The following is a 995-nucleotide window of genomic DNA, read 5'->3' as shown; positions in this document are numbered from 1 at the left end:
TGCTGGACGCTTCCGGCCCCCCTGGGGAGACCGGGCCAAGCAGCTCAAGGCGCTGGGACCCGCTTCCACTGGCTCGGGGAGCCCCACGCTCAGGGCTGACTGGACCACGTCTCAATCCTGGGGCTGATTGGGCCACGAACAACCAATCAGCGTGCAGCTCACGCTTGATTGGTCCATCCCACGAGCCAGGAAGTACAGGTTGTATAAAAGGGCTGGTGCAGTCCGCCGCCGCCGGCCTTGGAGACGCGGGCCTCGCGGGGTGGCGCCCAGAGCCTGGGCCGCGCACGCTCACCCCAGAAAGGACGCGGGGGCTCTCGAAGGCCGCACCACAAAGCTACTCAAAACCAACACACAAAAGTCAGTTGCAGTTTTATATACAAACATGAACCAGAATCCGAAGGAATTAAGACAGTAACTCCAGCTGCCTCAAAAGGTGCGCAGGAACGGGCTGCACAGGGCAGACGGCCACCCAGGCCCACCGCCGCGGGGCGCCGTCCGCGGCGTCCGCCGCTACTGGGGGAGCACGAGCTCGTAGTCGTGCTCGGGGTTGCAGGAAGGGGGCCTGGAGATGCCGGGCGTCCTGAGCAGGGCGTACTCCGTCTCGGGCTCCCCGCGGGGGCGCCGCGCTGGCCTGGGGGCCGCCTGGACGTTCTCGTAGCCGGGGTCCGTGGAGCTGAGGGAGGGCCGCCGGCTGGGCGCGTGGTCAATGACCGAGTAGCAGACGTCCTCGCAGCCACCGCCCGCCTCCCCTTCCTGCCAGGCACGGAGGGGGGCCGGGTCACCCCTGGCCCAGGGCTGGCCTGGCCCCGGCCCCTGGCCCCAGGGGCAGCGGGACCCCTGGCCCGGAGGTCGCAGACGCGAGGAGGCTGCTGCCCTTGGGAGTATCTAGAGGAGCAGCTCTAACGCAGTGCAAGGAGAGTAGCACCCAGTGCAGCAAAGCTAGCCGGACAGAGGCCCCGCCCCGCGTGAGGCCCCGCCCCCGCAAGCCCCGCCCC

The 995-nt window shown here is 68.8% G+C and overlaps 1 protein-coding gene across 1 annotated transcript in view; it reads right to left on the bottom strand.

The window, feature by feature from the left end:
- Nucleotides 1-995, bottom strand: part of GCSAML (germinal center-associated, signaling and motility-like) — a 5,796-nt gene that overhangs the window by 1,466 nt on the left and 3,335 nt on the right. Inside the window, exon 4 of the mRNA XM_012734622.1 lies at nt 515-753. Within this exon, the coding sequence (XP_012590076.1) occupies nt 515-753 (239 nt within the window). The remainder of the gene's footprint in view (nt 1-514; nt 754-995) is intronic.

Source organism: Condylura cristata, unplaced genomic scaffold (genome assembly GCF_000260355.1).
Source record: "Condylura cristata isolate star-nosed mole 26May11 unplaced genomic scaffold, ConCri1.0 scaffold00062, whole genome shotgun sequence".
Lineage (NCBI taxonomy): Eukaryota > Metazoa > Chordata > Mammalia > Eulipotyphla > Talpidae > Condylura > Condylura cristata.
This window is presented reverse-complemented; position numbering and strand designations above follow the sequence as displayed.